Source organism: Hyposmocoma kahamanoa, unplaced genomic scaffold (genome assembly GCF_003589595.1).
Source record: "Hyposmocoma kahamanoa isolate Upper Pololo Valley unplaced genomic scaffold, ASM358959v1 63, whole genome shotgun sequence".
Classification (NCBI taxonomy): Eukaryota; Metazoa; Arthropoda; class Insecta; order Lepidoptera; family Cosmopterigidae; genus Hyposmocoma; species Hyposmocoma kahamanoa.
Genome location: NW_020653851.1, coordinates 8,497,964 through 8,512,595, shown reverse-complemented (window position 1 = coordinate 8,512,595; position 14,632 = coordinate 8,497,964). Strand labels below are relative to the sequence as shown.

Sequence of the window (14,632 nt, the reverse complement as noted above, 5' to 3'; positions counted from 1 at the left end):
TACAAATGTATGCGATTTAAATCCGGAAAAATAGTTTCATTTCCTATAGATAGATTTAATTAGGTAGAATGTAAAATAAGGTGCCCTGCATTATTTGCTTTGAAAAACATATTAGTGAAGGTTAAGAGACTCGGAATATAATGTAACTTCCATACAAATAACACCTGTATTTTTTTACCAAATTTGATAAAATTAAATGAGCAAAATTTATGTATCATTATTTGCTTTGAAGACTTTCTATACCACTCTTTCAGGAGTAGTTTTGAATAAATAAATAAATATTTTGGACTTAAAATAAAATTTCCTTTATTTTAATTCCAAGTATTGTTTATATGATTTCCACTTGAGCTGATCTTATTTTACCACGCTTGTCGCATTAAGCTGACCGGCCATCAACGCCACCGTCCGGTCGACGCGCGTCCGAGAAGACATGATAAGAACAATAAATTATACTAAATAAATAAATAAACAAAGAACAATAAATTACTGGCCTGTTAGTAGCATCACATTTATTGTTTAAGCCTGCCAGAAAAAGCTTTTTATGCATTTAATAAGAGCGCAAAAGACATTTTGCATCGGTTCGTACGACGCGGCTCGACACGGTTCGACAAAGAATCTACGACGATGGTGGATCGGCGGCGTCGACGACAGATCGGCGGAGCGTCAACATCAGAACGGCCATCCAAACGGCAACATTAGAGGTCCGAATAGCCGTGACGACGGAAGAACGACTCCGAAAGTGGGAAGACATTTCATACACTCGATCTAAATTAATGGTTGCACGGCGACGATGTTGGTCGCACCGCGCTAAATGGCCGAGTCGGCGGCGATTCGACATAATGCGATAAGTATGGTAAAACATCTCAAGCTGATTCCGCGCCGGTAAGTGCACTCCTTTAACCGAAGTGATGCAATTCCACGTCATTAACTGTGGTCATTCTCTAAACCATCTCATTTAATTTTTATTTTGGGAGTAGCCGCTTAGAATAAATAGTACTTGTACTCATACCTAGTTCCACTTACTGCATTGTCTGGGTTAATTAGATAACAGGTGCTGTTTATAATTTCGAACATCGCCCTTAAAAACATTGTAACATCAAACATATTGTATTTTATATTTTCAGAAACTCCAAGAAAATGTAAAAGAAAATAATAGAAATGGAATTAATCGAGTACCCAGGTTCGGAGATTGTCCCATTTGCTTCGATGAACTAGGACAAAATCCGTTGGCTTCAACAAAATGTGGACATGTATTCTGTCTCCAGTGTTTAGAACAGGCATTGTGTAGAGAGAAAAGGTGTCCAAAATGCAGATGTATGCTTAAAGGATCTTCAGCTTACCATCCACTATTTGTTTAATTTAATATTATATTATTCCATATTAGCTAGCATATGGTCAATCTACAATTTAATTGATTTTTATAATTTCTTTCTACCGAATGAAAAAATGTCAGGAAAGTAGTTTCTGTGAGCAAAGCTGTCACTCTTTACATATTACCCACTATGTATAGAGCATTCTGGAGCTACACTGAAGTGCCAATGCCTATGTATTTAAATAGCCACTTAATATAATATTCAATCTGGCTTATTCCAAAAATTGTAGTATGTTTTTGACCTGGGCCTCCACAATCTTAATTGAAAGCTAGTCCGAAGTTCAAAGTGAACTGTTGAATCCTATTTATTTCAAAGTCCATTCTCTGTTTCTGCTTACTGATTACGATTAAGGGTTAACCCTTGCAACTTAAGTCAGCCTTAATTTTGGTATTATATAATTAGTAAACTCCATTATTTGATATCTATTTTTGTTTTGACATTTCTTATTGAATGCCAGACTGTTTTGGTTTGATAATTAGGGCTAGTAGGTTGATTACATGTATAGGATTTGACATTTCATTTTGAACCTGTGGCTAGTTTTTTTAAAACAGTTGAGGTTGTACAGCAAGTTGAGGGTGACATCTAAAAGAACTGACATTGGTATACCAATAGATTTAGTATATAATACTACCCTACTTTAGCATTAACATAAGAAAGCCTGTTTCAGAGCGAAGCAAAGGGCACTCGCGTGATAATAGTGCCCAAAGCAGGCCATTAGGGTGGCAATAAAAACTTTACTACTACTATCGCACACTTTTCACTAGCGTGTACCGTCACCTTTGGTCGCTCTGGAATCTTCCAAAATACTATTTAATATTCATAAACTTTATTGTGATTACTAATTAAGTTATTTATTTATCTAAGAATAAGATTTAAACAACCCAAATATAGGATGAGTTTATGCACACAAATCTGACGCGTACATATGGATGATTGACGAAGCAAACGTTTAATCGTAACCAATCCTAGACTCCTTTATTTTTTCCATCCTCTTAAGTAATCAATAGCCTTTGCTAGTTGTCACTGGCGACTTTGACAAGTCGGTTAAGGCTAACTTCACACTGGCGCAGAGTCGAAGCGTCACGAGACGCGTCATGTTTTTCGCCTATAAAATATTCATCTCTATTTTCCCATTATTAAGGTACAAATTCGTGTCATGCAAATATGGAAACACGCGTCGACGCGCGCCTTAGCGCTTCGACGCTTGGTTGCAGTCGAGCGGCTTGGCGCGTCGCCGCGCGTTATTTGAGGGCAGTGAGGCGTCAGACGCCTACCACACTGTGATCCGGGCACACTAATGCGAGCGTCGTCGCGCGACAACGCGCGTCGCCAAGCGTTGTACTTGAAAAACAGGACGCGACGCCGACGCGACGCTTCGCCTCTGCGCCAGTGTGAGTTGAGCCTAATATGTGCTGTTGTATTCGGTTTGAGTGCATTTAAACAGGTTTGTGTTATTCCATATTTAAATTCAGACCAACTTGATAAAATGTAACAAAATAGTTTGTAAACATTACGCTTCTTGCTTAGCATTCCGTAAATTACTCATTTCACCGATTTACTTGGGCAGATGTATTTTATAAACTTTTTAATTTTAATAATAGGTAAACATTTTGACTACCTGCAACGTTATTTGTATTCTAAACCTCACAATGTGAAAGTAATTTTCAATTATTGAATTTCATACTAGTTTTAATATTTGTCTGAATACAAATTAACAGCAAACGTTTTACAAAATAAAATTACGTTATACTTAAGACATTGAATTTATTTTCTTATACTGCTTAAAATTGTTATTTGCTATTGGAAATTGATATTTAAACGATAAAACCCTTATCAGTAGTACCTACAGTCAACAGGACATTCAGCTTTATATTTGTACTTTGTACCATTCTTATGATGAAGGGCGCGCATAAACTCCAATTGAAATATTTAAGTGTCCCTGCAGCTGAGCGTGCTGTTGTCTATAAGTACCTTATTATTGGGCGTATATCTTAATAATATTACATTACATGGAGACGCATTACATTAATACAATGATTTAAATTAACAAACAAACGTGAAGATAAAAATAAATGTTGATACCGGCTTAAAGGCTAAAGTGAAATAATGCGATATTGAACACATAAATAACAGTAAACAGTCTTAACATCTCCTACAGCATTTAAAGTAATTTTTCATTTCAAGGACTATTGCTTTTAGTTTTCATCAAAAAGGCCATTCCATGAACTCTGAAGTGCTTTTCTAGATCACTGGCATTGTCGAACTGATCTCTGCAAATTTTGCACTGATTTTCTTTAAGGGGCTCACTGTCAACTGTAGCATATTGATATTTTAACAGAGCACATTCGTTAAAACATTGTTTCTTATTAATAATGTAGTCTTCGACATCTGAAACACTGTGCTCAAGTAGTAAATGTTTGGAAAATGTAGGCTTGACCACAAAACATTGACCACATTCCATGCATTGATATGCCATACAAGGATCTTTGTGAATAATCAAATGTATCTCAAACAGTTCTTTACTTTCAAAATCATCACCACATTTGCCGCAATTGTATTTTTCTCTTCCCTTTTCTGGAGCTAGCGAGACTGAGTTTTGGTTGTCGTCCGCATCGTTTTTGTTTCTTATTTGTACATTTATAGGTTTCCTTATGAATGTTTTTTTGCTGATATGTTTAACAACAGTCGTCGTATACTTTTTAATTGTTTTATCATCTAGTCTGCAAAGAGTCACTTTGGCATCTAAGCATCGATAGGCCTGGTGGTGTGCAACGTAGTGCTTTTTAATCGATTTCCAGTCTTGAGGAATTTTCTGTTTGCAAAGGTGACAAACTATCTGTGCATTGGTATTCGCTTCCGCGCGATCACCATCGCTCTTTGTACATTGGTATGGGCACAGATTGGGCAATTTCTTAATCTGATCATACTTACATTTATACTTGAAGCTTCTTTTACATTTTTCACATCGCTTAACGACGCGATACAATCGCTTGGTTCTTGTACTATGTTTATTTTTCCACAACAAGTCGTATGCACTTTTCAGGACTTCATTTGCGCCGTGTAACTTTATATGGTGTTCGATTAAAGCGGGTACATCTTTAAAAATTTTACCGCAAGCCCAACACGGATACATGTTGATAGTATCCAAATGTCCTTTCAAGTGGTTGTCGAGCTGGTTTTGCATAATAAGCCTGCCTTTGCACATCCCGCATTGATAAAATATGGATGGTTTTCTGGGTGCCAATGTTTTTTCTGTTGCTACGTGGCGCATCATGTGCCTCTGCATTAAAGTTGGGTCTAAGCATCCAACATAACAGGAAGGGCATTTAAAAACTTTATTCAGATGATTATTTTTCATGTGATCCTTGTACTCGTTTGGGTGAACCAGATAGCACTCTGGCACTTGGCACTTTATTCTAGTTGTTGCTCGCATCATCTTAAATCCCTCGCAATCGTGATTATGATATGGGTACGATATACTTCTGTTGGATAAGTGCGTACCACACTCGGGACAAGTGTACGGGGGACATTTCAAATGAACGCGCAAGTGGGTCTTCAGTGCGCACTCTGTCGGCAGAGCAAACAAACATATTGGACATGAATGGACTGTGTTGACATCAGTGATTTCCATATAATGTTTTACTCTGTCAACAGTAGTTCCCGTATTAGTAACGTCTTTTTTGCATTCCATGCATATAATTTTTGTAAGTATTTGTTTATCTTGAACGTCAGACGTTTGTTTCGCTGTTTCCTTTGATTTTTGAAGAGCTTTCATATTAAAAAAATTAAGTGGGAGAGGATCTACTTTTAAATCTGTTACATTGATGGTTGCAGTCTTGAAAGAATGTGATCTTATGTGTGCAAGAAAATTACATCTATTATAAAACACTATCAATTTACCACAATGGCGGCATATGTAGCTAATTTTTACCGATTTTCGATTGATGTGAAAGTTGTAACTTGACTCCAGTATGTACCTGCAAAAATGTAATCTGTTTTTACAAGAAGCAAGGATGAACTACATAGAGCGTATGCAAAAGAAATTCTTAAAGGACGAACTATTAACGGATGATTCATTTATTTTAAATCCTTCAATTGTTGCAAACTAGGTATATGTATTGTAACATTTTTTAATACATTACAGTCTTAAGAGGGAGCAGAGGAAAAATTCCTAATCTTCGATTTGATTTTAGAGGGGTATATCCACTTTAAAGTTAAAAATAAAATATTGTATGAGTAACTACACGATATATTCAAGCATAGACACTAATCAGAAACATAAAACAATAAAGTTTTCTCGATAGATAAAAATCACGAAATGACCTCTAATTTTCTCATTTTTTCGATTTATCCTCGAAATGCTACAGGTTATTAGGACAAAAATTAGATAATTAATTATATTTATGCATGATCGAGAACTGTCACTACGGATTTTTTTAATCCCTGAGTTATTCCGCTAAAACGAATTTGATACTTTTAATGCGCAAAATTCAACATCTCCTGTCGCATGTCACGCGAACTTCAGGCATATATTTGTTTCACAAATTTGGGCGGAGCCCACGTCGATACTTTTTTGGCCTGGTCCCTCTTAAGCCGGGTACCTACTCATTTGCGAGCTGTAACTGTAGCATAACAGATACAGTAACTATGGTCTATTGTGTACGCGTGTAACGTCACTCGCTAGAATGAGTACCTAATTATCGTCGGCTCACTGCGAACCGCACGTGTTCCGCTTGCGGACCACGTACACACTTATGATTTTTGGTAAAATAAAGCCGGGTACTCATTAGCGAGCTGTAACTGTAACGTGACAGATACAGTAACGATGTTCTAGTGTGTATGCTTGAAAGTCTTCAATCAGACGGCTCACTGTGAACCGCACGCGTTCCGTTCGCGTCAAGCTCGCGAACCACGTACACACTATGATATTTGGTTAAATAACATGCATCGGTTACGGTTACAGCTCGTTGGTACACCCGCTTTAGTTTAGGTGTTATTCTATAATATACAAATACCAACAATTTTTGCAATGGTGAACTTCCCTCAAATCTCAGAACAAAAAAGTGGTGATACAATCACGTGGATTACAGTCTCAAAGTAGGAAATTCCTGTACTATGATTACCATAACAAGAGAATTAATTCCGACGTCATTACTCAGAACATCCAGATCAGACCCAATTTAGAAAAATTCATTTCTCAAATTGGTACTTCCGGGAATCGAACCCGGGACTTCCTGATCTAGTGCCCATGGTGCTAACCGCTAGAACCATGTGTTCCAGCGTCAAGAGTAAATTAGGCTATATTTTAGAAAAAATATGAACCATCGCCATCGCCGATACGGGCCATGCTCAAACATGTAGGTCAGCAGCTTGATTTTGTTTGCCTATCCCAATCGGAAACTGCGTCTTTTCCGAGTCGAGGCGTATAATATTGCGGGTGAGCTACCCAACCGGATTGATTCGGATTTGAATTAAAATCAGGACCCAGTAGTACGGATAAATATGCACTTACTTGTCTCCACAGTCAATGCAAGTATAAATTTTGTGTCCATTTACGGGCACTGGTATTACGTAGTTTGGTAATGACTTGGAAAATAACAAATTTTTGATGCTATATTTGTCATTCATTGAGTCTCCAGATCCAGCCATTGTTGAAATCTAAAAATAAGATAGTTTAAGGTATATTTTTAGTATAGTAAATAAGTAATACTGGTACTCACAAAAAAGTATAGTAACAATATATGCGCCGGTAATGATTTTTTATTGATAAATTCATGATCTCCTCATCGTGTAGTTGTGTAAGTATGTTCTATAATGAATAGTGAAGATATGTGTATAGATGTGAATTTAAATTTTATTAGTTTTGAAGTGTAGCATAAAGCACAAACATTATTAGATACCTCGGACCTTCTCAAACCTACAAACCATGAAGAGATGTGATAGACAGCATGCTTATTAGGCGTAATCAGTACTACACCCACTACAAAGTGCATACATCTTCAGTGTTGCTATTATTGCATGTTCATTTACCCCAGTCAATTCGTAATTAACCTAACATTTATTTTTGGGCTAAACAAGGTAAGTAAAAGATTTAGAAGAAAAAAGCATTTTGATACAGAAAAAGGACTTTTATATAAAAATGATTTTCCATATTAGAACAGGTCGTAGAATCGTCTTTAGTCGTTAGACTAAATAAATAATGTTAATAAGTTAATAAGTAAATACAACAGATTATTAACAAGTATGTTAATACTTGTTAATAATCTGTTGTATTTACTTATTAACATAAAACTTGTAAATATTAACATTGAAGTTTCACGTACTGCAAAATATTAATTTTAAAATTTTATTTTTTGTGACTGAAATTAAAAAGTCGTATATCAATTTTTTAAGTATTGTTGTAGTCTGCTGAAACAAATAGATGTTTTGGTGTTTCTAACAGGGTATATAATCAGTATTGACTTATTCGATGTTTTTAAATTTCATTATTGAAATAAATACAAGTCAATAGACAGTCAAGAAGCTTGATAGTTTATCAAGTAACCAATCGGTTTGCATGTGATTGGTAGATTTATTCACATTTTATTTTAGTGCCGAAATAAAAAAGCGAATGCACTCGTTGTTAATTGAAGCCTTTCATTAACTTTTCATCTTTACCTTTAAAACTAATTCACCTTCCCAGATTCATCATATGTTAATGAACATTTTCTTCATGCAAGGATATGGTTATCAAGTCAACCTGTGAAAGTCACAGTATAATTGGTGTCATTGCAATGTTTTAAGGCCAGACTCGTGATTGAAACTAGATTAATATCAGCTAGATTAATGCCCATTTTGTCCGAAAATCGTCACAGGTGGCAACACTAAAATGAACACGAAAATGGTATTTGATGATAGATGCGGATCTAAGATTCGCCGTCATGGATATGCTAAAGCTGCATTCCGTGCACAACACATAGACATGAGAATATTAAATTTAACTTACATTTGTTGAATTTGAAGCCATCAGAACATTAATTGCAAGCAACACAATCGTATACCATTGTCCTCCATCACTTTGACATAAAAATGGAAAAGCGACCTCTGCAGAGCAACAGTGAACTTACAGCGAGTGTCGCTATAGTAAAAATATTCAGTGTTGCAATGTAAAATTTTAATTAAAAAATGTTTTGAAGATATAGGTTTATGAGAATTGTCCACGATAATCTCGTTATTTTTCTTAATAATTTTCTGAGTACGAGTCTATTTACACAAAGAAAATTAAACCAAAACGAAACATGTATAGTTTCAGCTATTGCGTTGCCTTTGAACAAAAAAATGTTGCTATTATAAATCAAGTAACTTTAGAATCTTATCTATATTACCGACATTGAATTTGCAAATAGACAGTTAATTAAGGAATTGAATAAAACAAGTTACAGAAAAAATACAAATATTTTATTTTATTAAAATTGTACTTAAGAGCTACAATATGGCACGTTTGTCAGTCGTTAAGTTTTTTAAGCTATAATGTTACACATTACCATTTCTTATAAATAATGTAATAAGTAAATATATTTGTATTAACAAGACTTTATGTAACTATCATAATAGTACACTGAGTAGTTAGTGTATTAATCAAACTGCAGTTAAAATTGTACTTTGTAGATAATCAATCAGTAAAAATACTGTTTATATGGCATTAGAATCAATAGCATTGATTCCCTGATGAAAAAGATACAGAAGTTCTTTTTCATATTCATCACGCTTCGAGTAGTGGACAATGTCAGATCTTTCTTCAAAAGCATTTTCTGCTACAAGTGTACTGTATATCATTTTATTTTGAAGCATGTCCGAATCATTAGGCAACAGTACTAAATAGCTTGCTGTTGTTCTCGCAGCCTCTTTGTACCTGTCCAGACGATAATAAGATATCTGAATATAATTGAGAACATCCGCTAGAAACCCAACACCAGAATGATATCCAAGAATTGCAAGTTTATCTTGGCATTGTTGCCGACAGTGGAGAAGTGATGCTATGTTATTAGACACTGTTACAACAAATTCAGATGATGATTCCTGTTCCGGCTGCCTTTCACAGTCTGCACGACACATGTTTTCCCAAAGTATGTAATCTGACACAACTTCTTCCATACTTGCTATAGTTTCACCCCAGTTATTATTTTTATATGCTTGTATGCCCATTTTGTACATGACTGTGTAGTCCTCACTTTGTAGGTCAACCACTTCATTTGCATCGACTTCAGGCTGTTCTATGTAATATTTGAGATTTCTTTGCATTTGCTCATTGTCTGGATTTACTACGAGGTGTGTGAATACAGCAGAAGCGGCTTTGGGTAAAGCATTCATTTCGAAATAGCACACATGCAAATATTCATATGGTCTTCTCATCTCCAAATTGAATATAGTTGAATCTCTAATAGTACTGTTTATATGCATATCGTTGAATCCACTTTCCTGGCACTTATACAAGCAATCCCTTTTTACAAAAAACCTTTCGTATATCTTCAGGTCTTCAATATTCTCTTTAATTTTAGATTTATACTCTGGCGAGTTGCACGTGAGTCTGCAGTTGTTCACAATAGATTTGTAAAGCTTGTACAAATGTAATGATTCCTCGAAGTACTCGATACATTTTGACCAACGTTCGTTACTGTATGCCAGGACGCCTTGTTCATAGGTATTATCCACAGAAGGCAAAACTAATTTCGTTGTGCTTACACGTGAACATGTTATTAAAATAACAATTAAATAATAACGGAACATATTGCGTGTTATATTCTCAATGTATCACTTTGCAAATCCAGAATTCAAACTACTAATTTTAAAACAAACTAAAAGTAGACATTGGGCGCATTTTTATCTATAGTTCCAAATTATATCAATGACCTCCGGTGAACTTTGGCCCAACTTTTTAATTATTACTTTTTTATTTTGATAGGTTGATTATCTGAAAATGGAATGTAACTCGCAGCAACTTTCATAGTAAAATAAAAATATCTCGGTGGAAATGTCGGGATATTGAATGATTATTCCAATTAAATTAATTATTCGAGGTAAATAATTTTTTAAATGTTACTTTGCTTTACAAAATCCGCACTTTTGTTCTTTCTTGCGCTCCGTTTCGTGTTACAAATGTCAATGTCAACAATGGCAGCATTCAATGCGGATAACGCTTAGGATGGAAAAAAAGGAAAACGAATAATTTTGCTGTCAAATGCGTTATAATAGCATATAATAGTCTGTGGTTATCAATTATATTTAAATACGGATTTTGTTTCACAGATTATTTTACTTACAAAAAAAAATTCAAAATTCAGAATTTTTCCGTCCATGACAACCAATATTGTCACACCACAGTTGAGCACCATCTACTTGACAACTTAGCACGAGCTTCAATCTCGTATCCACCTGACTTTGGTTGAGAAAATATATTTGTTTACGTTTGTTTACATTTTTTTTTACGATCAAGGTATTGTAGTTACGTGCTAAAGTTAGTATAGTACCATGCCTTATCGTAACGAAGTTCTATGCGGTAACTGGAGCGAAGAAAGATTGAAAAATGAGGTTCGTCTTAATCGTTTTACTTCTACATCACTATCGAATAATATCAAATATTACGTCGCATTACAATTATCATCATTTGGTTAACATGTCTTTTCTAAAGAGAGGGTCTAGTGCGGTTTGCCATACAGGTAGGTACCAAGTGACAGAACGAACAAGTCGTACGCCTGGTGTAGTGTCGCTCAGAGCTTTAAATCGCAAGAGTCTCAGAGACACTGCCACTGTGCCCGTCACCCTCGGACATAAGTTGACGAGTCTCATGTGCCTGTAATTTCACCACAATCCAAAAGGATTGTGAAGGAAGGAAAACATCGTGATAAAAGCTGCATGTCGAAAACGACATGCAGCTTTTATCACGATGAAAAGACGCGTGATGGGAATGAAGCTTCATACTGGATACTTGTCTTTTAATTTTGTCGAATATTACTTATTTGACAGTAATTGTTTCGGACGGATGTTGGACGGAGATCGAGAGTAGACCCCCAATTCAGATTCATTTATTTCTCGAATATAAAATTACAATATAAATTGCACTACATGTCAAAGTATAAGAAATTATATTGAGATCGTCAGACAAAAATGAAAATTATTAGAAAAATACACACAATAAACACAATAACTAGAAAATTAACATAGGAAATGAAACTATTTTTCCTGAGACTGATACAGTCAACCGTGACCATGGGACCTGTAAAGGGCCCGAAACGTCGGTTTGTTTGAAAAAACAAATATACGCGATTTAAATCCGGAAAAATAGTTTCATTTCCTATGTGTAACAATCGCGAAAACCTAAGAACTCGATAGAAAATTAACAATTCATTATACATATAAGGATCTCCATCAAGGATCGTCATAAATTGATAACAATTATACAAGAGTATGTCAATGCGGTAAAAATTATAATAAAAATAGAAAATACTCAATATCGCAACATACAATTTTAAGTCCATAAATAAATTCATTACAGAATATAAAGGATTTCTCAATAAAAGGTCTTTCAGCCGGCGCCTAAACGTTTTGTCAGACGGTTCAAGTCTCAGGGTCGTATTCCAGAACTCTACTCAATGCTCAAGTCAGGACTTCAGTATAATTTAAAGCACTGAAAATCATACTCAAGTCCTTGCCATTAGTGTCGTATTTCCAGTGCTTGAAATCATACTCAAGTCTGCTCAAGTCCTGACTTGAGCATTGAGTAGAGTTCTTGAACAAGACAGAGAGAGTAACGGGTAAACGCTCATACTAAGTTGGTTCGATGACACGCGAGTTTTTTTCTGCAAGTGCCATGCGCCGGGGGACTGTTCTCAAATGACCGGTACGGCGGAGTGGGATGCCAGAAACATTTACAGTACCAAATGAAGTAAGATTATTTCTAACGTACATTATAATTTCGTATATGTAAAGTGAGTAGTGCGACATTATGCGTTACACTACAAAGAGATTTCTGCAGGAATGTCTGTGTTTTACCCCAACCAAAACGCGTACGGAACGTTTTTGCATTAGCATGACTCTATTGGCATCCGTGGAGTTACCTCATACGGTTGAACCGTACTACATCAGCGAGTGGAAATATGCAAAATAGAGCTGTCTTAATGCAGAATCAGAAATGAGCAATTTTAGTTTACACAACGCAAAGACTGCACCACTCAGTCTATCACACAGTTTGTCAACATGGCACTTCCAGTTAAGTTTCAAGCCCAGAGTGAAGTCAAGGAACCTACTCTTATTGCATATCGGCATTGGATTACTTGACATGAAACTTATATGTACAGCGCTTCTCAGATCTTTACGATTTACAGCACTGAGTGGCATTGCAACTGCTATGGACAGGCCTGCTTATCACCAAGGCTCACCAGGCGCATGACTTGTTCGTCTCGTTTCTTCCTCCTCCTTGTGTCGTATACTTTATTACTGAGGGTTGTGACTCCCTCGCGGAAACGGTCTTCGCATGACGACGTCCCATGCAGAGAACCTAAGAATCCTACTAAGACATAAAAAACACATACATGGTAGAAGAAGCAACCGTTCTGTTATCGCATTGTAAATTAGACGATTTAAAGGTATACAGTACCATACATAGGGTCGTATTTGGCACCCGCGACACAGGGTTTTCCCTAGTGCGGGGTTATGTTGAGTGTGTGCGTTATGTTGAGTGTGTGCGTATTCTAGAATTCTACTCAATGCTCAAGTCAGGATTGCACTGGAAACACAAGCACTGGAAATACGACCCTAATGGCAGGGACTCGAGTATGATTTCGAGTGCTTTAAACCATACTCAAATCCTGACTTGAGCATTGAGTAGAGTTCTAGAATACGACCCATAGTAATTATTTTATGTTGTTTGTTATCGTACATCACCAGCTGAAATGTGATCGCAACATTTTTACATTCTGCTTAAAGCCACGTAACTTTTTTACTACTAGATTTGATTTATAAATCTATATTTATCATCTCAAATCACGATATTTTCTTTAGAATATCCTTATTAACTATAATTAAGACCACCATACTCCCGTCCGCTAACTAAAACGAAGCCATGTGAAAAAAAAATTTTTTTTTGAGATATCAAATAAAACCACAGTTTTAGAATATTGAAATTATTTAATGACATTTTTTATGCCTCACTGTGGTATCTAATTGTTTGAATTCTATCTTGTGCCATTTGAAACTGGTATTTGACCACTTGTCACCTTTGAGTTAGTGGACGGCAGCAAAGATCCTTGATCAGTTATCTGCTAATTAATTACTTAGATACCTTTTTACTGCTGTGGTGTCAAATTGCTTGGGAAAAGTACTCGCTAGATATTTATAGAAGATACACAGGGTGTAAATTTGAGACGGGGCAGCAGGGCCTGCTACCTTAATCGTTGTAGTTACAGGAAAACGGTTCTAGAAGACGATCCATGAATTTTGAAGAATTTGGTTTTACATAATTCTTAATTGTAGAGTAGTGGCCAATTTCTTTTCTAACACAAAGTTTTCATTTAAAATGTGTGGTAAAAGGTTTTTTGCGATTTCTGACATTTCGAGTACTCTTACCTCAGTTGGTCCCATAGAGACTTGATCCTTACCAGAGACTGGATCGAATGGCATAAAAAAAAGTTTAGTAAAAATTGCCTTTTATCTTGCTGACTGTACCATTGTTTCAACCATTTTTTTCGAAATCTGTGAATGCCAATCAAAATATCTTCAAAATTCATGAGTCTTCTAGAACCGTTTTCCTGTAACTACAACGATTAAGGTAGCAGTCCTTGATGCTCCGTTTCAAGTTTACACCCTATATACCAACATAGGTTGTGGTAGATAATAATAAATGTATAAACATTATATTATTTGCATATAATTCAGTACGAGTTCAAATTGTTTCTGCGGAAACGCGACAGAAAGGAGTTGTTGCTGCAAAAGTCAAGGACTCTGTTTAGCAATCTTCTCATGGAAGTAAGTTACATTTTACACTTGAGTTTTTCTTAGCCTGTGGTTGTACTAATGTTGAGGAAGGTTATTATTTCGTAGAAATGGTAGAATTGGAAAGATACAAGTAATGTTGACAGGAATGTCGGTGCCCGATTTTTCTATTCTCGTATTGAATGAGAAGTTCGTTTTTATCCGTCAGGACACTTTTTTAATAATATTAGATCGCAAGATTTAATAATATGATGTCGTAAGATATAATATTATTAAAAACAAAACCGACCTCG

At 35.7% G+C, this 14,632-nt stretch overlaps 4 protein-coding genes across 5 annotated transcripts in view; 2 read left to right on the top strand and 2 right to left on the bottom strand.

The window, feature by feature from the left end:
• Positions 1–1,784, top strand: part of LOC113230270 (E3 ubiquitin-protein ligase RNF4-like) — a 2,585-nt gene extending 801 nt beyond the window's left edge. The window contains exon 2 of the mRNA XM_026464122.1: positions 1,125–1,784. Coding sequence (XP_026319907.1) covers positions 1,125–1,358 — 234 coding nt within the window. The 3' untranslated portion in view covers positions 1,359–1,784. The remainder of the gene's footprint in view (positions 1–1,124) is intronic.
• Positions 1,785–3,127: 1,343 nt separating this feature from the next.
• On the bottom strand, positions 3,128–7,025 carry LOC113230269 (zinc finger protein 532-like). Its single transcript, XM_026464121.1, has 2 exons — positions 6,886–7,025; positions 3,128–5,350 (listed from the first exon to the last, which is right to left on the bottom strand). Exons 1-2 carry the CDS (start codon positions 7,020–7,022, stop codon positions 3,553–3,555), a joined length of 1,935 nt encoding a protein of 644 aa, XP_026319906.1. The 5' UTR covers positions 7,023–7,025; the 3' UTR covers positions 3,128–3,552.
• A 1,899-nt stretch (positions 7,026–8,924) lies between these two features.
• Positions 8,925–10,404, bottom strand: LOC113230406 (cartilage-associated protein-like). Its single transcript, XM_026464317.1, has one exon. The coding sequence runs from the start codon at positions 10,137–10,139 to the stop codon at positions 9,045–9,047; it is 1,095 nt and encodes a 364-aa protein (XP_026320102.1). The 5' UTR covers positions 10,140–10,404; the 3' UTR covers positions 8,925–9,044.
• Positions 10,405–10,706: 302 nt separating this feature from the next.
• Positions 10,707–14,632, top strand: part of LOC113230434 (cilia- and flagella-associated protein 161) — a 28,901-nt gene continuing 24,975 nt past the window's right edge. For both annotated transcript variants that reach the window (XM_026464366.1, XM_026464367.1), the window contains exons 1-2: positions 10,707–10,940; positions 14,283–14,372. In XM_026464366.1, the coding sequence (XP_026320151.1) occupies positions 10,881–10,940; positions 14,283–14,372 (150 nt within the window). In that variant the 5' untranslated portion in view covers positions 10,707–10,880. The remainder of the gene's footprint in view (positions 10,941–14,282; positions 14,373–14,632) is intronic.

What these genes read in the sequence shown, in the direction of transcription:
- LOC113230406 (XM_026464317.1), bottom strand. Translation starts at nt 10,139, where the DNA reads ATGTTCCGTTATTATTTAATTGTTATTTTAATAACATGTTCACGTGTA.
- LOC113230269 (XM_026464121.1), bottom strand. Translation starts at nt 7,022, where the DNA reads ATGGCTGGATCTGGAGACTCAATGAATGACAAATATAGCATCAAAAAT. An exon ending in TGCATTGACTGTGGAGACAA is followed by an intron (nt 5,351 to 6,885) that starts GTAAGTGCATAT and finishes ACATTTTTGCAG; the next exon opens with GTACATACTGGAGTCAAGTT.